General features: G+C 35.2%; 1 protein-coding gene across 3 annotated transcripts in view; it reads left to right on the top strand.

The window, feature by feature from the left end:
* PRKD1 (protein kinase D1) overlaps window positions 1-25,451 on the top strand; it is a 317,603-nt gene that overhangs the window by 240,038 nt on the left and 52,114 nt on the right. For all 3 annotated transcript variants that reach the window (XM_045900646.3, XM_064570895.1, XM_064570894.1), the window contains exons 5-7: window positions 21,524-21,734; window positions 21,893-21,970; window positions 24,565-24,769. In XM_045900646.3, the coding sequence (XP_045756602.1) occupies window positions 21,524-21,734; window positions 21,893-21,970; window positions 24,565-24,769 (494 nt within the window). The remainder of the gene's footprint in view (window positions 1-21,523; window positions 21,735-21,892; window positions 21,971-24,564; window positions 24,770-25,451) is intronic.

Below are 25,451 nucleotides of genomic sequence, written 5' to 3'. Positions count from 1 at the left end.
AGAGACTGCTTCTCCCTCTCCCTCTGCCTGCCTCTCTGCCTACTTGTGCTCTCTCTCTCTCTCTCTGTCAAATAAATAAATAAAATCTTTAAAATAAGAACATAAGCTAACAGTGTGAGACATTAAATTTCCCATAGTTGCTCCTTTCCCCCAAAGAATATTACAAAGAATTTTTAGAATCTAACTATTGTAAAAATCAATTAAAGAAAAACTTTAAAAATTATTACAACATTAAAAACTAATGATGTAATGTATGGTGATTTCCATAACAATATAAAATTTAAAAAATTATTACAACATTAAGGTTAAATTTATCCTTCTTGGAGTGGAGAAGGGTGATAAATTTTTGAAGACATCTCTAAAAAAAGGTGTATCAATGGGTCCCTTGTTTGTTACAGCATAAACCAGACATATAGCCCAAATGCATGCTCATTTTGGTAAATAGGAAAATGTCATAGTCTGTTTTCCCAAGACTTTCTTTTGAGACTTTGTTGTGTTTTCAGTCTTTCATGAAGTGAACCTGTTGGGGGAAGGCAAATACTTAATCCTGCCATTTAACTAGAAGAATATGTTATGTTCGGTAACTATTCGGAATGTACATGCGTAATTTTATATTATTCCATAATGTTGCATTAATTGGAACTAGTGATATTCTAACTGAAAGGTGCTTAAATCAAAGGCTATTTACTTTTTCAAATAACTCATGTCAGCTTCCCAATTCTGAAATTCCTTGATTTAGTTTGAATTTTTATAGGTAGTGATTTTTCAAGTTATAGTAGTTACTCTTGCTTTTAAGTTAGTCACTGAGACAGTGTTTATAGAATACTTAAAAATAAGTTTAAGAAACAAAATTGTAAATTAATTGTATATTGCTTTCAGTTTTACCAAGAAAAGTTCTTAAAAAATTATTTAACATCCCACAAGAAATCTAAAACTCTAAAGCCATTCATTATTAGAATAGATTAGAAATCTAGATGATTAATACTAAAGATTCTTCTTTTAGATCTATCTCAACTTTTTATAATATATACATATATATGTATACATGTTTATACACATGTATACACATACATCCATATAAATAATATAAAACATTATGTATATAATTTAGATTTTATAAGTATAAATTGAATTACATATTTAAATTATATGCATGTGTATATTTATAAATATATATAATTTATATGTAAATATAATTAAGGGTACATAACTATAGTCTTTAACATGGGTTTTTAAATCAAATTATTTAATTGCTTTATTTAACCAAATTAAATAATTATTTCATCATTTGAATTACTTGATTACAAGCTATATTTTACATGAAATGTTGAAATTCATTAGTGCTTTATTGCTGAATGGAAATTTTTATAGTAGAATGCTTAAAATGTTTTTTTTAATATATTTTTAAAAATCAGATTTTAACCATGTCTGTCAAGAAAGCTTATAAGATTGTGACCAAATCAGAAATTTGTAAGGTGAGAAAATATTGGGGCCATAAAATACTTTGAAAAATATTATTATCATAAACTTTCATAACCTTGTATAAAATGCCCAGCAGGTAGCCTTTACATGAGAAATGCCTTTGGAAATCATGTTTGTGACACTATTTGACCCGCTAGTTCTCAAAGTCATGTTTTCCATGTATCAAAGCTCTTTGTACCTTCACGGTATACCTATTTATCTCTTGTTTTATCCGATAACTGAGAAAGGAAGCCAACACTGGCCCACTTTGAGGAGGGCATGTATTTTCTGGTTGTCTTGGGTCATGATTATGCCTCAGATGCTTTATGTAGGGACAAAACTACCCTGCTCTACCCAGGCATTTTGGAGTACAGTGAATATGTCCTTCTTTATCCCTGGGCAAGACATAAAAGGTCAGTAATTACGGTTTAAAATTTATAGTGAATTATCTAATCAAAAGTAATATTATGGAAATAATAATAAAACCTTTTAGTTATATATGCAATAAAAGATATTTTTCCATTTCTGAAAAAGACAATGACCAAGGTATAAAGGTGGCATTGCTTATTAATCCCATTGATATCATCCATGTTGCAAGTCTGCCATGACAAGTGTATAGATTTTTTCTCAAACATAAGAAAATGATTTTTCCTGTCCATACTTGATGGCTTATTTTGACTATAAAATCACCATTTCACAGACAGATGAAGACACTGGTAATTCTATTAATTTATTCATTTTTGGCACATAAATTGAATCTCAGATTTCCACATTGCTGCTAAGATAGAAAAACAAGTATAACAACATAGATCATATGACAGGCTTTATCTGTCATCAGTTTTGGCTGTAAACTGCATTCATTATAACAACCATGAGGCAGTCCATCTTTTAAGAAGACCCCAAATGCAGTCAATTTATGGCATAACAGCTCAGCAGGGGGTGTATACCTTTTTGTAAACCATCACCAGTATTAGGAGGAAATGAGAAAAACTCAATAGGTTCTTAAGTAGGCTACATTAATATATTCTATCATTATGTATAAGTATACTTATTAAGATTATATCCATTTTATAGACTTTTAAGAAAATTGCAGAAGTCAGGATTAAATGATCCTATCAGTCATTTCTCTGTACTTTACTCATCTTTTTATTTATTTTTTTCATCTTTTTATTTTTATTGACAAATGTTCTTGTGTTATTTGGGAAAAGTCAAAACCGATTGGAACCATGTTATATGAGACTTAGTCTTAGGCAAAAAGTTAATAATCTCTTTCAGAATTATGAAGAAGCTTATATCTGATCAACTGTCCTACAAGGGACAATTATAAAAGCTGAATAAAATAGAAGAAACCAGAAGAAAATAATATTTGAAGATACCCAAGAGCAACCAAAGCAATCAGGATTTGAGGGACTGGTGTCTCAGAAGGAAGGAAATCACAGAGAGGTCAGAGCACAGGATAGGCGCCCACAACAAAGAAGTATCTGGCCCCAAATGTCAGTAATGCTGAGGTTGAGAACCCCTGAGGTAGAACCGTGCTGGAGAATTTCCATATTATAAAGCCGTAGTTAAGACAATGTAGTATTGCACAAGGTTTAAGTATTAAAAAACAAGGTGGTATTATGCAAGAGCAGAACAATAAACCAATCAAACAGCATAAAGAGTCTAGAAACTACCTGTGTGTATGTGTAAGCCAACTGATTTCTGACAAGGGTATCACTGCTGTGAGAAAAAGATGGTCTCTTCAACACATATTTCTGGGACCAATTGGGTATCTATCTGGAAAATATGAATCTTGACCCTACCTTACACCATATACAAAATTAATTCAAGGTAGATTGAGAGCTTCTAGGAGATAACATAGAAGAGTATCTACAAGAAATTGGGGTTGGAAGAGCTCTTTTAAACAGGACTCAACTCACTGATGTCAAAGGGAATAGAGTGATAAATTGGACATCATTAAAATTAAGAAATTGTTTTCAGCAAAAAAAAACCATTGATTGGAAAGCAAGTCACTGAATGGGAAAAGGTATTTTCAATGTATCCATCTTATAAAAGACTCATATCCAGAATGTATAAAGAACATCTACATAAATTTAGAAGACAGACAACTCCATTTAAGATACAGGCAAAAATACTTGAAAAGCACTTTATAAAAGAGCACAGCCAATAAACATGAATATGTACTTTACGTCATTAGTTATCAAGGAGTCTAAAGTTAAATGAACAGTGAAATAGGTCCACACCAGAATGTCTAACACTGAAAAAAACCCTGATAATAACGAGTATTGATGAAGATACTGAGGAACTGGAACTCACAGACACTGCTACTGTGTGGATATAAATTGGTTCACAGCTTTGGACAAATGGTTGGCATTTATCTTCTAAAGCTGAACATATGCATATCATGTGACTCCACAGTTCTACTCCTAGGTTTATATTCAACAGAAATGTGTATAGACATGTATAGAAAGATATGTACAAGCATTTTTTTTTGTTTCTTGCTTTTAAATTTTTTAGACTTCATTTTTTAGAGCAGTTTTAGGTTCTTAGCAAAATTGAAAGAAAGGTACAGAGATTTCCCATATACCACCTGCCCCCACACATGCATTGCCTCTCCCATTATCAACATCACTCGTCAGAGCAGCACTTTTGTTAATACTGATGAGTCTACACTAACACATCATAATCACCCAAAGTCCCACGTTAGTGTTCAATCTTGTTGTACATTCTTTGGGTTTGGGCAAATGTATATTTGTGTATTCATCATTATGGTATCACATGAAGTATTTTCACTGCCCTAAAAATCCTGTGTTCCACCTGTTCTTCCCTATTCACTTTCACCCAATCCCTGCTAACCAGTGTTCCTTTTACTTTTCCATAGCTTTGCCTTTTGCAGAATGTCATGTAGTTGGAATTATACAGTATGTACCCTTTCCACATTGGGTTCTTTTACTTAGTAATATGCATTTAAGTTTCCTCCATGTCTTTTCATGCCCTGACAAGTCTTCCCTTTTAGCATGGAATAATATTCCATTGTGTAGGTATCCACAGTTTATTTATCCTTGCACCTAACACAGGACATCTCGGTTGCTTCTACATTTCGGCAATTATGAATAAGGCTAATAAACATTCATGTATAGGTTTTTGTGTAGACATAAGGTTTCAACTCTTTTGAGTAAGTATCAAAAAGCTTGATTGCTAGATCATAAGGTAAGAGTATGTTAAGTTTTGTAAGAAACCACCAAACTGTGTTCCAGAGTGGCTGTACCATTTTCCATTCCCACCAGCAATGAATGAGAGTTCCTGTTGCTCCACATCCTTGTTAGCATTAGGCGTTGTCAGTGTTCTGGATTTTGGCCATTCTGATAGGTGTATGGTGGTATTTCATTGTTTAAATTTACATTTTCTTGATGACATATGATGTGGAGCTTCTTTTCATATGCTTATTTGCTATCTGCTTATATCTTCTTTTTTTGTTTAAAGATTCTTATTTTTAAGTAATCTCTATGCCCAACATGAGTCTCAAACTTACAACCCCAAAATCAAGAGTCTCATGCTCTACTGACTGAGCCAGCCAGGCACCCCTGCTTATACCTTTTTTTAGCAAGGTATCTATTATTTTTGGCCCATCTTTAAAATTAAGTTGTTTGTTTTCCTATTGTTGAGTTTTAAAAGTTCTTTGTATATTTTAGGTAACAATCTTTTATTAGATGGGTCTTTTGCAAACATTTTGCAAATATTTTCTCCCAGTGGCTTGTCTTTTAATTCTCTTGACAATGTCTTTTGCAGAGCAGGAATTTTTAATTTTAATGAAGTGCAGCTTATCAGTTGTTTCTTTCATGAATAGTGCCTTCGGTGTTATATCTCAAAAGGTATCACCATATTCAAAGTCATGTAGGTTTTATCTTATGTTATCTTCTAAGAATGTTATAGTATTGTGTTTTACATTAAGTCTTTTACATTACATTACTCTATTACATTGCATTGCTCTGTTACATTAAGGTCTATCCATTTAAAGTTAATTTTTCTGAAGTGTGTAAGGTATGTGTCTAGATTTTTTTTTTTTTTTTTTTTGCATATGAAATTTAGTTGTTCTAGTACCATTTGTTGAGGAAACTGCTTTTGTAAATTGTATTGCCTTTGTTTCTTTGTCCAAGACCAGTTGACTCTATTTACAAAGGACTATTTTGGGGCTCATTAATCTGATCCATTGATCTATTTTTCTCTTCTTTCACCAGTACCACACTGTCTTGATTCTTGTAGCTTTATAGTAAGTCTTGAAGTCAGGTAGCATCAGTCCTCCAATTATGTTCTTCTCCTTTAATATTATGTTGGCTATTCTGGATCTTTTTCCTTTCGTCCTAAACTTTAGAATCTGTTTGTTGATGTCCATAAAATAACTTGCTAGGATTTTGACTAGGATTGCATTGAATCTATAGATCAAGTTGAGAAGAACTGACATCTTTACAATATTCAATTTTCCTGTCCATGAACATGGAATGTTTCTCCATTATTTAGTTCTTATTTTATTTCTTTCATAAGAATTTTATAGTTTCCCTCATGCACATCTTGTACATATTTGGTTAGATTTATACCTAAGTATTTCTTTTTGAGGCGGTGCCAATGTGAATGGTATTGTTACAAGCATATTTGTATCTTTATTCATAATAGCTAAAAGCTAGAAACAAATAAATAGTGAGTTATAAAGTTATTACGTTTCTTCATCACAGGTCATGTGAGAAAATAAAATCAGAATAATTAATAATTAGATTTATTTCTGAAATTAATATTGGTTGATGAAAATGGGGTTATAGGAATTATATTATTTAATAAAGGAAAACAAATTCTTTGGGTGCTAAAGAAAAGTCATGTGTCACATCATCCTAATATGCATATCATTTGCATAATCAACATTGTTTTCTACAGTAGCTTTTACTACAGATGAAAAACTGTAATTCAGATGATCTTCCTTCAAGGGGAAAACAAAAATAAAAACAAAACTATAGCATAATATTACAGCCAACTGCTAAAGGAATAGGTGGCACCTATTTGGGATGAAAAATAACCTTTCTGGTGATTCTACCTTGATAGCAAAGTAGAAAGAGCTGTGTGTCCCCCCCAATTTTTTCTTTAAAGTAATGGTCCTATCACATATTCTGAAAAAAAAAAAAAAATTTTCCTGGTCAGATAATACTGGGAAGTCCTTCTTGGTCCATCCATGTATTAGACATCGTAATATTTATTAAGCATAATTATGGGTCTCAGAAGTCTTGGAATAAAGAAATCAGTGTTCCTATACTGACTCAAATATGGAATCCCTTTTTCCTCATAAAACTTAGGGATATCCTATAGGGGAAAAATACACTTTGAGAAATGGTAACTTAGTGGAATAAATGAACATATGTTGCATAGATCATCTTCAAATATCATGAGCTGAATAGCATTCAGCTGAAAGTGAATGCTGATTAGAGCCCAGAGTAAAGGTATTCAGAGCTTACAAACGGGAGGAAAATCATGAACTTTACATATCAGATATGTTGATGAGGATAAGGATAAGACCTTATTTTGGAAATTGAGAAAATTGATTGATTTCCTCCCCCAAAGAGAAAGCATTGCCATCTCTGTATGAAAATGTTCCATAAAAGTACATACAAAGAGGGTTATAATTTTACCTTGTAGGGACCCAGGGCGGGCTATCCCAAGATGGGCCACTTTGGCATAAAGATTGTTTTGAGTTAAAAGCAATCAAAACCCAGCAGATGCAGGGAAAGCTCTCTGCCTCCCCCACAACTGCCTAAATTTGCATTGGAAAAGAGAGCCTGTAACAGGAAGAGATCTATTAATAGAGACTCCCCTTTACCTAAGGAACTTATCTGCATAATAGGGCAACTTTGTTTTTCCAAACATCTCTCTTCACCTTCTTGCTAAAGACCTTCTTCCCCTATATATCCTCAGGCCCTACCTGTCTCATTAGCTCATATAAGCTTCATGTTGCCTCATTGCTTTTGGAATTTCATGTCTGTGTAGATTCCCCATGTGTACAGCTATTAAAATTTATTTTCTCCTGTTAATCTGTCTCATGTCAATTTGCTTCTAAGTCCAACTACAAGGCCATAAGGCAGAGGAAGGTCTTCTTCCCTAACATCCCTAAAAGTCTGTTTGGATCTGTTCAAATGAGCGGTTGTTAACCCTGAGTTCTGCACATGCTTCATGTCAATCCAGAAATGTAGCAGGTATTACTGGGTAACAGTTAATCTTGTCAGAACCTCAGTCTAAATGTACACTACTTCCCAATGTCTCTGATTGTAGATTGTACATTGCAGAATAGGGTATGGGGGTTCAGAGAACAATGGCCATGCATTTTTGTTAAGAAAAAGAGTCAGCTATATTTTAGTTTTGATTTGGGATGAAAAAAACATATTCAGTGTAAATACAGGATATGTGTTGTTTACTTAACCAAGATGTTTCTTACATTTTTCATTGATATTCCTCTTAAAACAATTTTTCAGAATAACCTTTCTACTTTTGAATTATACTTCAACCTTGAATGAAATCAGACAGAAAACAATGATATGCAACAAAGATTTTAAAATGAGCAAAGAATGCATTGTAGGCATATTTCTCTCATTAAAACTCTAACCCACTGTTGGACTTTCCAGGTTTGTAAACCACTGAGTAATACTGATTATTCATCAGCTTATTCTTGCCTGCAGGCAGATAACAACTATGTAACATTTGATTACTTTGATGACCTTTTTCATTCTTTTCCCATTGAGAGGATGAATTATTGTGAAGAAAATCTAATCCTTTCCGTAAAGGTCAAAAATGCTTCATTTTGACTATAATTTATTTTCAACAAGGTGAAAGAGCTGTCTTTCATCACTGACACCTTAACAAGTAGATTTTTTTTTTTTTACCTCTCCCAACTCACAAATTGTAAACTGTGTTTTTGCAATCTTGACTTAGTGTTCATAATTCCATTTAAATGTTAAAAAGTAGTTTCTAACTCAGATGTCTCTGTGACCGTAAAGCTGATTAGTGTAACATTTTGCTTGAAAATGCATCTATATAAAACATTACTGATAACATGTCTTGCTTTCTTCAAATAACACCATTTTCTTGTCTTTTTTCCTCTTTATTCTGCACCTTTGCCTGCTTTTTGCTCTTAAAACTTCATGTTTCAGTCTCCTGTGAGTCCTGGCTTTGAGGTAGGTACTAACTCACCTGACAATAGGAATGTGCCTCACCATCTTTTACAAACCAACATAATGCTAATAGGTTGACATCAGACAATTATTTGTATTAACTCTGTGAGAATAATCAGGTCAGAATTTAGCTCAGAATCCAACCTATTGAACTGCAGAAAGCCCATAGGTTTTTCTAGGAAATTGAAAAGACAGGTTGAGAATAGAACAGAATACAGTCAGCACGCACTTTACCTGGTGACATGTTAACTGAAATGCATGCATATTGGAATTGTATCCCGAAGCCAGGTACCACAGAACCATGCAAAGTGAGGCCACCATCCCAATATATATATATATACACACACACAGGTTTTAGTTGGCATACAACAAGGACTGCCTGAAGATGAATATAACTTTTTTTTTTAAGAAAGAAGCTTTTTTTAATCCTTAATGTATTATCACAATCTATTTAATTATTTTTTAAAAGGATGGTATGCAAGTGGATATATCAAGGTCTCAGTCCAAGAAGAAATTATACTTACAAAATTCACAAATTTCCTTCCTAAAGGTTTTAATTAAGCCCCCCTCCAAAACTGGCCTTTTATTTATCTTAAGCAATTGATAGCCTGGACTAAGAGGAAAGGCATTTAGATCAAGTGTTAAAGGAGAGTATACAATGATGCTTTTATAATGATAACTTGTTTTGACCAGTTGGCTTATTAATCTTTAGTTTTCCTTATTTCCGTACTTCTGGCAAATTGAGAATTGACATATTATTTTTCTTCATGAGACTATAAATTTCAAATACCATTATCAGTGTCCATTCTTAGATGGTCTTGTTAAAGTAACTCTAACAAAGGAAGCTAATGAAAACACAACCAGAACGTGTTCTAGGTTAAATAAAATTGAGAAGTCAAGATATCTTGATTCATAGGATATAAAGTGAAGATATCTACTTCAGTAATAGTAAATTTCTATGTTTGGAAAAATCATCCTAGTTCAAAATGTGCTCTACTTAGAAAAGTCCAGGGTGAAAGCTAGGTAAATGTAATTTTTTTTATATTCTTGCAAATGTAAATTTTGTAATTTACAATACCTTCCAGACATAATTTGAAATGGGAATTAGTATCTTTCCCTTCAGATTGTCCTTTCGGAATGAAGCCAAAGAAGAATGAGAAGCATTTTTCACTTCCTTCTCCTACATTGCAATCAGGAACAGATTATCTAAGGGACTGAGGGAGATCATCTACTTTTCTGTGAAAGTTATACAACCTCTAAAGGCCACCAGGCTTTCACAGGATGACTCCTGATGCAAATAAGATGCATTTTTGGCACAAGCTGTTGTTCTTGAACTTGTTTATATCCAGTTTGTTGAAAAGATAGCAGACTTTTGTTTTTATACTTGTCTTGGAAGAAAATGATGCATAAAATTTGACCAATATATTCATGACAGTGTAAGTTGCAGAATTCTTATAGAAACCACCCCTCGGTTCCACATTCATGTCCTGGTCAATTAACATTTTTAGGTTTATAACTCTGGAGTGAGGAAGCATACGAAATTACATAAATTCTCTGCCCTTATGGAGCTTGCATAAATGGCCAATGTGCAAACAAATAGATATAGTATATATGTCTTTGTAAAAACTTCCTGTGTTATATTGCAATGATATATATATTAACTTTCTTAATCTCTCCTATTGATTAAGTTGTTTTCATTTTTTAATTTTAAACATAGCTGAAATAAGCATACTTGTGTTTTTGTTGTTGTTGATTTGTAAAAGTGTTAGTAGGTTTCTTGGTCAGCATTTGTTGAATGTATTTAGTAAGTTATCTTCTTAGAAGCCAAATGGACTGAAGAATATATACAATTTTTTTCCAAACAGCTCTTCAAAAAGTTGTAAAAGTTTAAATTTATAACCCTGTGAACTACAATGTATGAAAATTTCTATTGCCTTATATTCTTCCTGACAATAGATTTTATCAGTATTTTAAAAGGGTTTTGTTTTGTTTTGTTTTTTTTACTAATTTGACAGGTGAAAAATTTCTATGCCTAAATATTATTTCTTTATTGGAAGATAAATAGCTTTTCATATATTTATTGGCCATTTGTATTTCACCTGTGGTGAATTGCCTTTTTTTCTGTTGAGTTGCTTATTGGTTGCTTAGAATCTTTATATAGGATTAATCCCCTGTTAATTAATCCTGTGTTAATATGATTAATCCTCTGTTAATATTTTCAGTTTTATGTGTGCTTTTGCCGTCTTTTCCCACCCTGCTATTTTGACAGAGAAAAGACATATTTGCACTAATTTTCTTACTACAGATAGACTGTTGAAAATTAATCAATATGGCCAGATTAAACATAATACCCTTGCAAATGACTTGTTATTAAGGGTGCATATTTTCTAAATAATAATTTGCCATAAACTGCTATTACTTTCATAACGTTTGCTGACTCACATTTAATTACACAAGCATTGTATTAAAAGGAACTCTTGCTTGAATACTTTCCTAGAAAAATCTCCCCTACAAATGATTCATTCAGTTACTGTTTTTGTTCATTAAAAAAAAAAAAATGAAGACAAGAGGATACCAGTATTGCATTATCTATCTGTTACTGGATATCATCCTGATATGCTTTATCATATCCAGGTAGATTCTTTTCAAATGAGCAAATAATGGAAAAAAAAAAAGCTATTTCTAATCGTGAATGAAACTATGATGATATTTCTGACCAAATAAATATTTTCCAGGGTATTTTCCAAAGCAGCAAAGTCTATCTAGAAACAGAGACTTAAATTGTTATTACTCTTGTGTTCTGGGGTTCCAGGAATCCTGGTGATTCATCTGAATTAAAAAGTCATTTTTCCATTGAAATATGCACCATAACATCCATGTAGTACATTTGCCAGATATTGCAAGATTTCTTTTGATGATTGTGTAAACTATTTCTCCAGATTCAGACCTGGGTAGTGTATATGTTCAGTGAGGAAAGACATCCAAGAATTCTTGAACCAGCACGTCTCCACCTCCTGAGAGTTAGAAGAGTATGTGCAGTGGTGGGTTTGTCAGGAAGGAGCCCTTCAGTAAAATTAAGAGTGTGTGGTCTACTTGATGTGTTACTAATCAGCTGTTGCCTGATTTCATTGAGTGTGTCTGGCTTACTATATGTGCATTATTAATTCATGCTCTGAACAAAAACTTCCAGATGTGTAACTCTAAATTAAACACTTCAGGAGTGTTCTTCATGAACTCCTGCAGGGGAGAGGGGCATTTACTACTTGCCCACACTTACAAGCATATAGGTCTTGGGAACTAATGGATCTTTAAAGCAGGCTCTGTAGGGCCTGTGTTCCCCTCAGGAGAGGGACCATGGCTTCCCTAACTCTACCCACAGCCATGCCTTAGGACACAAAACACGGCTCTCTACCTTTCGATGCAAAACAGCCACCCACCCTTGTTATCAATAACAGGCATTTGTTCTAATTCAAGCCAGACCTGGCCAGATTTCAGTCGCTTCTCATTTAATTGCTGACCAGCCATGACTACTGAGGTCCTCAATTAACTTTGAGAGCTTGTGTCTTCATGAAGGTTTCTACCCAGAAAAAAAGTTTTGTGTAGGAGAAATAATAATGAAGTGTGAGGAAAGTGGAAGATTGGAATTGGTATTATAAATTAGACTTCCAGAAACTTGAGAAATAATTCAGCTTAACATATCTATCTGTGTTTTCAGAAATATTTAGATACATGATTTTACTTGGATCATTAGACATGGTTTTCTAATATTTGGTTCTATTTGATCAGATGAATTCCTCTCTCCCTTCTCAAGAAGAGTGAAATTATTGCCATTTTGATAATAAATATAGTGAAATGCAAGATGAAACAATGTCTAGAAGTTATGAATAAATATACATACCTCTTTGTCCAAATAGCCCAGTTTTTTAGTGATACCTATCTTTCTATAGCTATGCATTGAAAATATCACTGAGTGGTGTAATTTTATTGAGGTAGTGCTTTCCTGTATTTTTTAAACTCAAAATTGATGAGGAAAAAGTCTCATCTTATTCTTCTCTCTTTTTCAACTGAGTTACATTAAAATCTAGCCTTTGGTTCTGCCATGTTGTTTCAGAAGCACAAGTGCACGTACACACACACACACAGAGCACTTCGTAGTCACCATTTACTGTTATAGGTTAAGATTCTATAAAATACTCTAAAATTATCCTATGAGCCCTTAAGTTATACTTATTTTTGAAGGGAGAGGCTCACCTTTATAGCCTTGAACTGTGTTTATGGCATGCTTTTCCAGCTTTTCTTTGGTGTCTCTAAGGCAGTAATCAATGTGACAGCCTCTTTCCAGATAATTTCATTCAGCTTTCTCGGACCAGGTCCCTATCAGCTTAGGCAGGGTCAGATACTATGGGAATGGGTGTTCCTAACATCACTGTTCTTGATTTTTCCACAGAATCTATTTACCTTCTAGTTCACTTTCCATGTGTAGACCAATTCTGACATTTGAAGCCCCGAAACAGAAACTGTTGACATGCAAAATTATTTTCTTCCTCAGTGGAAGTGCTCCTTTTTTATTGTGTAAATTTAGAGTGCATGGCATTAAGGTCACATTACCTTCAAGTAAAAAGAGAGGTAATCTTATGTTATGTTTCCCCTTTCCTCCAAGATCCCACGATTGGTAGGATGTTGGTAACTGACATTTTGAAAGAACGGTACATGTAATTTGCAACAATTCTCGAACAGTTCTGGTGCTTTCCCTGCAAAGGGTGGATCGCTTAAGCAAATAGTAAGGTTCCTTTACCCTTTATTTCTGTTTACCCAAAAGAGAGTGATGCAATAAAAAAGTTAATGTAACTTTCAAGATTATTTTAGCACTCAGAAAATCCAGACCACCTTGTATGTTTAATACAAGATTATACATATATATGTTATTACCCTGAAAGCTTTCACAAATTGCAGGAAACATTAAGAAATGCATTCTCTGCTGTAAAATACAGCACCGGTCACCACTAAGCAAGGGCACCCTTTTTTTTTCCTGCCCTATAGCAACTCTTTTCACTGTTATGAAAAGGTGTTGATTAGCTTTTATATATGCTATATATATTTAGGGTATCCAACTGAGTGAGGAGGCAAACTCATTTATCTGGCATGCTTGGCAGGCAGCTCAAGGGGTGTAGAATCAGAATTGTAACGGAATAGCGTTGAACAATCGAAAGTCACCAAGCACCCTACCTTCCCTCTACTCAGTGAAGTACAGGACATGGAAACAGGGGTGTTCCTATATGAATTCCATTTCCCAGGGGTCTTCAGACGTATCTTTTGCCCAACAACTGGTCTGTGCTGGAAAATCCCTCACTCCTTGTGTGAGAGGTAGTGTGTTCATCTAAGTGCTGTTGAGAGAAGTTGATCATTTTTAAAAAAAAATTTTAAATTTTTAAAAAATTTTTTTTATTTTTTTTAATGTTATGTTAATCACCATACATTACATCATTAGTTTTTGATGTAGTGTTCCATTTCTTTTTGCTTCAGAAAGTAGTCAGCCTCAGACTGAGCATTCACAGTGTTGTTTTACTGGCAGCAACTAGGGGTAGGGTTAGATAATCATTTCCAAGAGAGATAAAGAGGTATCAAAGTAAATAGAGAAATCTCCGTGTAGTTTCAACATAGTCATTCATGGCAGGAGTCACTTCAGGGTCCACACCAAATGCTTATTCTTCAGGAAGCCTCTTTTCTGAATGACCCCCTCTGCCTCCACCATGGGGGTGGTTTCTCTTTTTTTCAAACCTTCATATATATGGGTACTTATTCTATGCAAGACAGTATTTCAGAAGTTGGTGATACAGTGATGAACAAAACCATCAAGATTCTCTCCTCATGGCCCTTATATTCTATTGAAAGGAAACAGTAAAAATCCAATATGCAAGTGGGCGAATAAGACAGTTGCAGGCTTCAGTAAGAGCTCTGGGAGGAGATAGGATGGCATGCCAGAGAGAATGAACGGGGAGTGAGCAATAAGGTGGGTGGTCTGGAGGCCTCCTGGAGAAGGTGACATACGAACTGAAATCTAAAGAATAAAGCAGAACCCTGTATGCAGAAAGAAGGGAAAAGCACATATTGTGATTGTTGATAGTAACACTTATGTTGTTTCCAGAATTCTATTGGATTTAGAGTTATCAGGCACAGAGACTTATTTACTGGTCTTTCTATGTCCTGCAGCATCTGAATTGGGCCTTCAGGTTAAGATTTGCCCCAGGAAATGCTTGTTAAATTAAATAGATTAATCATAATGGCGAGAGAAGAGAACTATCATAAGGCACTATTCCTCACAGTTCTTTGAATGATAGTCCAAAATGCTAGATCCTAAAACTTTTGAAATAAAGGATTGTTTGGTTGGATGTTTTCACACAGTTGTGCTAGTATCTTTTAAGTATAACAGCACCTGAATAGGAAAGTAGGCCGACAACTGAGTGATGATGCTCATACAATAGAAGCTGTTTATTCTGCTAGTCATTTTGTTCTAGAAAACATGCACGACTCAGATGCTATCCTCTAAGCACAGACAAGCTGGTTGGAAGTCTCTTCTGTAGGTCAAGGTTAAGGGATTCACAATATTTTCACATAGCATTATAACATGTAGAACATGTTATTACTTAATTATTCTCACTTTCCCCCCAAGAATTCTTCCATCATGATTTAAATGAAGGGAAGAAAATCCTTTCTACTTTCATATTAGCATAAAAGCAGGGGATGTGAGAGCTGGGAGGGGCTAGGGAAGAGGAATCACTGTTAATCACCTGGCATGAGACTACCTGAATTCAGAGTTCTGCTACTGACGACTGTGTGACCTGGGCCAAAGGATGTAACCTCCCTGAGACTCGGTTTTCTTATTTGTAAAATGGGGGGTCATAACACTAGTTGGGTGTGGAGTTTAAATGAGTTAATGCACATAAAATGCTATGAAAAGAGCTTGGCACATATAAAGGTTAAAGAAAGTGTTTTATGTCATTATCTAGTTCACAGGTCTCGGAATCCCCACGGGCCAGATTTATTCCCCAAGTAAGTTGACTGGTAAAATGTTTCATATTTTTTTCAGAGTTGCCAACATTTAAAAATACAGTTATTTCATAAAACAACTAGATTTTTTTCTGCTTGTTTTGAAAAACTCAGAGGCCTGACAACACTGGGCTCACATACTCACATGGCAGCTATCAGCAGTCTATGAGCAGGGGCCATCCCTTTTATTCTGAACCTTCCTCCAATTTACCATAGTCTCCACCATTCTCTATTGCATCCCTGATACTGAAGGGGGCTACGCATTGATCTTAGCAACCTACAAGTATTTGAACTTACTGTCCCTCTCTTTCTAGAGCAGAAGAGTTCTGACAGATTTTGTATTTGTGTTGGATATGCCAAGTAGGGGTGAGGAGCAAGCAGACAAGTACAGAGAGCAGTTGCAATGAAAAACATTCCTTAGCAAATTGTACTCTTAAAATTGAAATCCTGTAAAGCAAATATGTCAGAGTTACAACCCATATAACATGTTTAAAAAGAGGCTTGGGGTGCCTGGGTGCCTTCGGCTCAGGTCATAATCTCAGGGTCCTGGGATAGAGCCCCGCATCAGGCTCCCTGCTCAGTGGGGAGCCTGCTTCTCCCCACCTCTCTCCCTCTGCCTGTCCCATGCTGTTTCTCTCTCTCTCAAATAAATAAATGAAATCTTTTTTTTTTTTAAAGGCTTATATAATAGTCTGTATTTGCATATCTCTATTGAAGTGTCACATCCATTATTTCCATGCAGTTAGTTCTTGAAAACATTAATTCTGTTCAGTTCAAGCAATGTTTATTGTTTATCATGTACCAGGCACTTGTTTCCATTCACAGAGGACAAATGTGATTAAGACAGTGTTTTTCTCTTAGGAGCTTATTGCCTTATGATTGAGACAAGTCCAAAAAGGATGTCAACATGTATGCTAAAGCGTTCTCTACTTTTCTGTTTCTCTTTCACTCAAGGGGAGCTTATGTCACCCCAAATCCATTCCCAGTATGAGGCTGTGAAATGAATTCTAGTTAATGAATATAAATATATTAATACCGCAGTTTTATTTGAACCAGGCATTATGTAAAGTGACTTTTATCTTCCAAAATCTTGTGTTTGATTTTTACATCAATGGTAATCAGCAAACGACAAGGAAAGGCAACTCCTCCCCCTCTGTTTTCTAGCTTTACTGATGCAGAGAATTCATTTTGAACCACGAAGTGGAATATACCTTGTTGGGAAGTGGTTTCAGAGTCCTGTTAAATGTTAAAGAAGTGCTGGCAGTTGGAGTTTCCATAATGTAATCTAAGCCATCATTTCCTGGGAAGGTTCCAAACTTGCTGAGTCATTAATTTAGCATACCAGGTTAAAAAGCAAATTCAGTCTCTAGAGAAGCAGGGTATATTATCTGTGTAAGTAAGTGTTCAGTGCATATCATTTTAACTTTGGCTGTAATTTCAAATGAATACTGTTAGCATAAGAAGACTACAGACACTTTACAACACTACAGACTTAAAAATTCATTTCTACAATCTTTATTTTATCTCTAAGCCGGGCTTTAAAAATCAGCTTTCATAATTTTTGTGTTCTCATATTCTCCCCTGTCTGTGATGTGGATACATCTTACACTGAGAACAGAGAAGAAATCTTGATGCTTTGCATCAGCTATAATTTGCCAAATCAAATCATTTGTACACAGGCGTCTGAGTACCATACTTCTCAGTTATGTCAGTTCTCCCAAAATTTGCACACCTGTAACTTGGTCTAAACTCCTCCACTCAGGAAAAGAACAATTCATAATACCACTGGCTAGTGTAGAAATGTAAATTTTTAGAAGTACATCCTCCTGCATGCACTTACCATAATTGCAGAGAAGGGAATTTGAGATCTGTCCTGTGAGTTTTGAGCCAGTTTTTGCTCTGAACATAATAAAGAAGCAGAATGAAACAAAATGTAGCTGTTCCCTTTCCAGAGCATTTCAACTTTCCTCCCCTATTCCCATAAAAAACATTCATTCTACAGGTTGCTCAGGTTCACCAAATACATGGTGCCAAACTGGAACAGCAAGTAGCAGTGGGAAATAATTTAAACACCACTTAGTTAACCTAGTAAAACCTTCACTGGTGTTGATGAATAAAGAATTTTCTCTTTACCAGAGCTGACTTTAAAGAAAGATCTTATGGGGCACCTGGGTGGCTCAGTCGGTTAAGCATCTGACTCTTGATCTCAGGGTCATGAGTTCAAGCCCCACGTTGGGCTCCATCTGGGCATGGAGCCTACTTAAAAAAAGAAAAAAAGGGGAAGATCTTAAAGGACTGTGTACATTATAATTATACAAATAAGTAAAAAAATAAAATGAAGTTAAGGAAGAGATAAGACAATACTATTTCTCTTTATGTTGTATGATAATGTATCAACATGAACAAAAGCCCGGTTGTTTAAGTCAACATTACTCCTTGACTTTGACTCACCACTACGTCTAATTTCATGTTGAAGTTATTTTAAAGACCAAGCTAGTTGGATTTAGATCAGGGAGATTTTATTAAGGATCTGGTTTTTTTGTTTTTTTTTGTTTTTTAACATTACCAATTTCTAAATTTTGCCTACTTTGATACAACAAACAAAATACTATAATTATGGCTTTCTGGTCCACATACCTTCAAATAAAACTTCACATAGTTGAAATTACATTTTTTGGCTTAAAATGGTAACTGAATATTAATTATTAAGGAAAAATGCATCACTGATTCTGAAAATCCTTAGGAATGTTTGGTTTGTGTTCACATCATTAGAATTAGTTTCAAAGGGATGATTGGCAGGATTACTGAAAAGTTGGTGCGTTAACATTTACATAAACAATGATAAATGTGTATTACAGGGCAATAGCCTTATTTCATAGGCTTTTGTTTGTTTTACAATCTGTTATGTATCAGTGAAGGCCTTGTTTTGCATTTTGATTGAAGAATGGATAAATATAAGCACTTACAGAGTTATCAAATAGTGACCCACTCTTCCTTTTTTGTCTTAGCTTCTGAGATTTGCATCCTCGTAGGAAAAACCACATGCACGTGTGTGTGTATACTCCAGAAAAATAGAATATAATTCTGCAAACAAAACTTCCAAAGCCTTTCCCATTCTCCCTTTCCCAGAGTGTGTGTTATCTAGTAAAATTAGACACAAGCTCCTTCTAGCAGTAAATCAGTTCCCACATAAATCACTATGCATGCAACGCATCTCAAGATTTTAAAGCTTTACTTTTTAATTTAGAAACATAGGCCACATTGAAATTAAGTAATGTATTTGGAACTATAAGAAAAGGTGATGATATGTATTTCTGGTCATGATGCTAGCTGATTTTAATTTTAAAATGTCATGAATGCCAGGAGGGCACTCTTTGTTAATGCTACTAAAAGCTTAAATCGCTATTAAATCTTAAGTGCTATTAAAGTCTTAATTTCTGACACTATAAATTACAGAATTTGAGTTGTTATTCCGTGCCAAGCACACATGTGGCTGTATGAATCTCACCGTTGCCTGAATGTGTGTATAATACAGTCTCTAGGCCACAGTGACAGCTAACTTCTCTTCTTTAAACTCATATAACATTTTAAAATTCCGTATGCAATCCTGCCTTGAAGGTAATAAAGGAAATGACTTGTAGTTTAAGGCAGTGTTTATGTGAATGTTACCGTGTTGGCTAAGAAGAAAACATTCAATTTATCAGATTGCCTCTTGCTCTTCTGAGTGACTTCACTCCACGGTATAGTAAAGAGCCCTTTGTGAAACTGGTTCTGTTAACATAGCCTAGAATTAGGTGTCTTAAATTAAGGAAAATAGTTGAAGAGTGATTTGGTCAACTTTTCATAGGATTTTCCAAATCTGAGACCATTTTAAAATGTGACACCAGGTCAGCTTTTATTCTGAGTGTTGAAACTTTCCAACTATGGAAAAGTACCAATTTGCATTTTAGTCTATGCTTAAAACTGTCCCGTTAGCTACAGTTATTCAAGAAGGACACGTAAAACTGAGACCTAACCCTGTGGATTTAATTATTTTTCAATTCCATTGAAGATATTTATTCAGTATATTCGTAGTCATGATTCTGGTCTGGCAAACCTTTGGCCTATCATTAGAAGCTCCCTCAACTTCTCTGCAAGAGTTGAACCGTTCCAGAGTAATTATCCTTTGTAGTTTTCTTTTATAGGATTGTAATTACAAATTTAACCGTAGACATAATATCCCTGTGTAGAACTTCATCTCAGATTTCTTTTTATTGCAGCTAGTAAATCTGCAAATCAAAATATCCCCATTTGGTAACACATGGTGCTACCTTTTGGTGCTGATAGGCATTGAAATGGGTGGAAATTGTACATAAATATGATTTTTTTTTTCTTATCTTGTCAGTAACCATTCCAAATCAGAAACTAACTGAGTAAGGTAATACTATAAGGGCTCTGGAGGCAAACAAACGTGGGTTCAGGTTTTGGCTCTTGTAGCATTTGACTCAAAAGAATATATTTAAATTTTGTGGGCTTAGATACCTTGACTTTAGATAATAAAGCTTATCTTGTGAGGTGCCTTATACAACGATTACTGAGGGTAGGAGCTTAATAAATGAGATCTATAAGTATAGTAACTATTAAAAAGTAACTCAATTCCTCTTTTATTCTGATAATTCCAAAATACATTTATTCTGATCATTCCCAAGTACATTTCCTTGATATCAAGAGCTACATGAGGGGCGCCTGGGTGGCTCAGTCATTAAGCATCTGCCTTCGGCAGGGTCTTGGGATCGAGCCCCGCATCGGGCTCCCTGCTCCGCGGGAAGCCTGCTTCTCCCTCTCCCACTCCCCCTGCTTGTGTTGCCTCTCTGGCTGTCTTTCTCCCTGTCAAATAAATAGAACCTTTAAAAAAAAAAAAAAAAAAGAGCTACATGAAATTGCCCAAAAACATAGAAACAATTTTAATTCATTTTATTTTAAATTAACTCATTTAATTAAATTTATTTGAATGTAATAATGTAATAATTATGTTATAAATTTATATATAAATAACATGTATAATAATGAATATATATAAATGTAATAAATTTAAATGAATTATTTAATTCATTTAATTTTAATTGGTTTAATTAAAAAATCTATGTACTGGGCTGATTAAATAATTTTAAAATGAGAGACAAGAGTCACAGAGATGTAATTATAACCAAACACCCATATTTGTGTGTCTTGTATAGTCCACTAGTTGCTTTGTTTTTTAATTATAAAAATGACAATATAATTTTAACCCTTCACTTTTCTATTGTTGAGGAATAATATCAAACCATATTTATTTTTTCTTTGAAGAACTTCAGAGGAACCGTAAGCACTTTTCAGATGATGCACTATGCAGACCTGCTTGCCTTTTTTTTAACCACGTGCATGTCATACTTCAGAAAATGTCAATGAAATAACATGTGCAGTGGGGTGAAGGACCATTGTGTGTTTGCCTTCAACTTTATACTTCTGCATTACAACTAATTATGTTACTTTTTAAAAGCCCCAAATTTGAAAGTTCTAGAAATCAGGTTCAAATATTCTGATCTCTAATTTTCTTCTTTTCAGACTGTAAAAATAAGGTAAATCAGATTAGAAATAAAGGGGGTATAAATTACGTTAAATAACAGAAACACAATTTTAGTTTACTCCTCTCATTTCCTTATGGACCCAACCACTAAACAGTAAAACAAAACAATTTATATATATAGATATATATATATATGTGTTTATATGTATATATAAATCAAGTCATCTCTTACATCTTATTATCCTTTACTGTATTTCAAACATAGCAAAAGTCACCATCAGAGTCCTTTATTGGTCGAGAGAAGAGGTCGAATTCTCAGTCATACATTGGACGACCGATTCAGCTCGACAAGATTTTGATGTCTAAGGTGAAAGTACCGCACACGTTCGTCATCCACTCATACACCCGGCCCACCGTGTGCCAGTATTGCAAGAAGCTGCTCAAGGGGCTCTTTCGGCAGGGCCTCCAGTGCAAAGGTAAGGAGGATCTTGCCACCAGACATTTGTCGCCAGCCTCACTTTGATCTGGAAAGTAGTCCTCATCCATTTGAAATTACTGTTCTTTTTCTTAGTTCACAACTCCTCTTTCTGATGAGTGCTTGGTTTTTGTTTCCTTTTACAATCGTTGTGATCAGATTGCAGATTCAACTGTCACAAACGTTGTGCATCCAAAGTACCCAACAACTGCCTTGGTGAAGTGACCATTAATGGAGGTAAGTGAAAGATCAGCCGTCACATCTGTGCTTCTTCCCTGTTCAAGAGTGTGTCCATAATGACTTCACAGGATTTTTTTTTTTTGTTACTTGTGACCCAGCCCAAAGTAAATTATGGGCTCAGCTTGTTCTATTTGACTTTAGAAAAACGCTCGTCATTGAGTTTTGATGAAAACCAAAGAGCTTGGGGCGCCTGGGTGGCTCAGTCATTAAGCATCTGCCTTCAGCTCAGGTCATGATCCCAGGGTCCTGGGATCGAGCCCTGCGTCAGGCTCTTTGCTTGGCGGGAAGCCTGCTTCTCCCTCTCCCACTCCCCCTGCTTGTGTTCCCTCTCTCGCTGTGTCTCTCTCTGTCAAATAAATAAATAAAATCTTTAAAAAAAAAAAAAAAAGAAAGAAAACCAAAAGCTTGACTTCTATGCAGTGCACAGCTAGTACTAAAAACTTGGATGTCCAGAATTTCTTTCTCAGCTTTCTTCTTAATACTTCTTTCCTAGTTTGTTCAGAAATGTAGAAAATGTTGGAATGCCTGCAAGTTATAGCTCTCAGTCTCTTTTTCTCCATCCTTCTCCTTCCAAGCATTGGGACAAAGATTAATTTTTCTTTGGGAGGAAAGGGAGGGAAGAATCAGAGACCGACCCATCAAGAAATAATCACCCACTTCTTTCCTCCACCCAGTTAATTCGGTTATATGTGTGCTTATTAACTTGAATCTTTAATAATAATAATAAAAAGAACTTTAATTCAGCCAATTAAAAATATATATTGTTTTTTATACTTGGGAATATTCTTTTGGGAAAACTCTAACTGTAAAAATTAACTTTGAAAGATTCCTAAGTAAAACATCATGTCCTAAAGGAACAGCTGACATTTTCTTCCTGAGTAGTATTCCTAATGGAGTCTTAGTAAAATATTTGACTTAGTACCCCAGGCTGACTTTTTCTGTAGACAGTGGACTGCTTTATACCTTGAGTCAAATATCAGTTTTGTGATTCCTCTGGGAAAAAAAATGGTGGACAGAAGACCAGAGAAAAAAATTGAGTATTTTTAATGCTAAAACGCTGAAAAATAAAGGGTTATCTTTTCTCCAGAACCTTCTTCTCTAGAAGAAATATGTACCTAGTAGAAGAAGAGGGGAAATCTCTCAAGGAAAGCATTTCTATACTAGTTCCTGCCTTGGAGATTCATGGATTAACTGCCAAAATGGAAATCTTGGCAGTCTTCCCACTTTCTGTGGCATGTGGAATTGACTTTTTCAGGCCCAGGAAATGTCAGTATGTTCTTGATAACTGGAACTAAGGGGAAACAGTGCAGTTTTTGATATTGTTGATTACTTCGAAATTGCATTTTCCCATACAGTCAGAAGAATCTGGTAAAAACGTGAATTTCCCAAGCTTGGCAGGCTGAGGTCCGGGATCTATTTTTCAGTTTAAAATAAGTACTCTGCATTTGTAAGTACAGTTGACACTTGAACAACTTGGGGATTGGCGGGGTACCAACCCCTCCATACAGTTGAAAATCTGACTATAACTTTTGGCTCCCCCAAAACTTGACTGCTAATAGCTGACTGTTGACCAGAAGCCTATTAATAACATAGTTGATTAACACATATTTTGTATTTATATGTATTATATACTATATTTTTACAATAAAGTAAGCTAGAGAAAAGAAAGTGTTATTAAGAAAATCATAAGGAAGGGGCGCCTGGGTGGCTCAGTTGGTTAAGCGACTGCCTTCGGCTCAGGTCATGATCCTGGAGTCCCGGGATCGAGTCCCGCATCGGGCTCCCTGCTCGGCAGGGAGTCTGCTTCTCCCTCTGACCCTCCTCCCTCTCATGCTCTCTGTCTCTCATTGTCTCTCTCGCAAATAAATAAAATCTTAAAAAAAAAAAAAAAGAAAATCATAAGGAAGAAAATACACATTTACAGTACTGTATTGATCGGAAAAAATCTGTGTATAAGTAGACTCACACAGTTCAAATCCATGTTGTTCAAGGGCCAACTGTAATTATAATTTATTGCATTACCATCAAATGCATGATGACAGGATTCAGTATTACTTCAAATATCAAATATCTTAAGTATTTAAAAACTGCTGCTTATGTGACCAATGTGATATATTGGAAGCCATGACTTAAAAAGTTACTGGAATAGCAAGAATCAGTGACCCCGGGTCTTCTTGCATGTGAAAGTTTCCCTCATCCTCCCATGTATCCCTTTTTTCCCACTGGGGCTGGGCTACTGAAATAGACCAGTTTTCTCCTCACTCGTTCCTGGTATCACTTTGGTTCCTAGAACTTTGCTTCTGTCCCACCCTTGGCTTCCTTCCATGGCTCCCCATGTCTTTTCATGTTTTTAGGCTTAGGGGCATGAAAAAGAAACATCTGCTTATAAAATTATCTATTCATCCTCTGATAATTTCAAATACTTATGAACTAAAATTTAAAAAAAATAAAGAAAAGGAAAGAGACGATCAATTCTTGAAATAAGTTTTTTTAGGGCTTCCAATTGATAATGTTGAAGGATTGCCTAACTCTCGTAAGCCCTGACTCTAGGATTCCAGGCTTATCTTCATGGATGCAAAACAATTTTTTAGATTTGCTTAGCCCTGGGGCAGAGTCTGATGTGGTCATGGAAGAAGGGAGTGATGACAATGACAGTGAAAGGAACAGTGGGCTCATGGATGACATGGAAGAGGCAATGGTTCAAGATGCTGAGGTGGTGATGGCAGAGTGCCAGAATGACAGTGGGGAAATGCAGGACCCAGACCCTGACCCTGAAGACTCCAACAGAACCATCAGGTGAGGGCTGCACTCCCAGTCTCACTCCAGCAGGGGAATTTCCTTTTTAAGATTCTTTGCTATTTTTATCTATTGGAGAAGAAATTTAAAGTGTGTGCTTGATTTGTTTATGAATGCGCTGTGAACTAGGGGACAGCCAGTGGAGTTAGGAGGTCTGGATAGCCTTAGAGAGGTGTAGTTTTGCATCCTTTCTAGCATTGCCTGTTTCTGTGATCCCTTTTCTTTTGCATGTGAAAGTTACTCATACTTGCCAGCCACAGGTTTACTGCTAAATTAATGTTTATTCAGAGTTCATTGTTTGGACTTGCAAAGATCAGGGGCCAACCTCAGTGGACACCATCTATCTTATAGCTGGCCCCTTATACAAATATCACATATGTCTACATCTTACTGTTCTGTATTTTATTTCAGAAGTATGTGAAATTTTATATTGGGATTTGATCATCTGTACTTCTTGATTACTAGATGATCCCCATTTTTGATATCAGGGATCAGCATACTATGGCCAATGAGGCTGCTGCCTGTTTTGTAATAAAGTTTTATTGAAACATAGGCATGACCCATTCATATTGTCTGTGGCTGCTTTTGCATCACAATGGCAGAGTTAAGTATTCTACAGAGCTTAAAAATGTTTACACCTAGTCCTTTGCAGAAAAAGTTTCCCAGCCTCTGATTTACATTA

Source organism: Mirounga angustirostris, unplaced genomic scaffold, assembly GCF_029215605.1.
Source record: "Mirounga angustirostris isolate CCGP_5_RB_7025 unplaced genomic scaffold, mMirAng1.0.hap1 SCAF_9, whole genome shotgun sequence".
Lineage (NCBI taxonomy): Eukaryota > Metazoa > Chordata > Mammalia > Carnivora > Phocidae > Mirounga > Mirounga angustirostris.
The sequence above is the reverse complement of the archived record's forward strand: the minus strand, read 5'-3'. Positions and strand labels throughout refer to the sequence as shown.